The sequence below is a fragment of the Camelina sativa genome, unplaced genomic scaffold, assembly GCF_000633955.1.
Source record: "Camelina sativa cultivar DH55 unplaced genomic scaffold, Cs unpScaffold19510, whole genome shotgun sequence".
NCBI classification, from domain to species: Eukaryota; Viridiplantae; Streptophyta; class Magnoliopsida; order Brassicales; family Brassicaceae; genus Camelina; species Camelina sativa.
Genome location: NW_010940513.1, coordinates 1 through 284, shown reverse-complemented (window position 1 = coordinate 284; position 284 = coordinate 1). Strand labels below are relative to the sequence as shown.

The 284-nt window shown below is 55.3% G+C and overlaps 1 protein-coding gene across 1 annotated transcript; it reads right to left on the bottom strand.

Annotated features, from left to right (window-relative positions):
- Positions 1 to 5: 5 nt before the first annotated feature.
- Positions 6 to 277, bottom strand: LOC109132086 (probable inactive patatin-like protein 9; the record flags this gene model as incomplete). Its single annotated transcript, XM_019243208.1, has 1 exon — positions 6 to 277. A coding segment is annotated over exon 1 (270 nt), but the record flags the coding sequence as incomplete, so codon positions are not given.
- Between the last annotated feature and the right edge of the window lie 7 nt (positions 278 to 284).

The window sequence follows — 284 nt, the reverse complement described above, 5'->3', positions numbered from 1 at the left end:
CTGCCGGAGCCGTCGTCGGCGACAAGGAGGGCGGCGAGGATGCCACCGATACCAGTGCCGGCAACAATGTCGAAGAAATCGGAGATGTGAGCGTGAGGGTCACGGGTCTGAAGGCGGATCTGGTGTTCGAGGTGAAGAAGAGAAGCAGCGGCGACAATGCCAGTGGTACCACCACCGTCGATGCTAAGGATACGAGTCTTCCTGCAGTGGGAGAGCCATTTCTGTTCAAGCTTGGTGAAAATGTCAAGAGTGACCTTGCTGAGATCCATCTCCATTTTACTAGT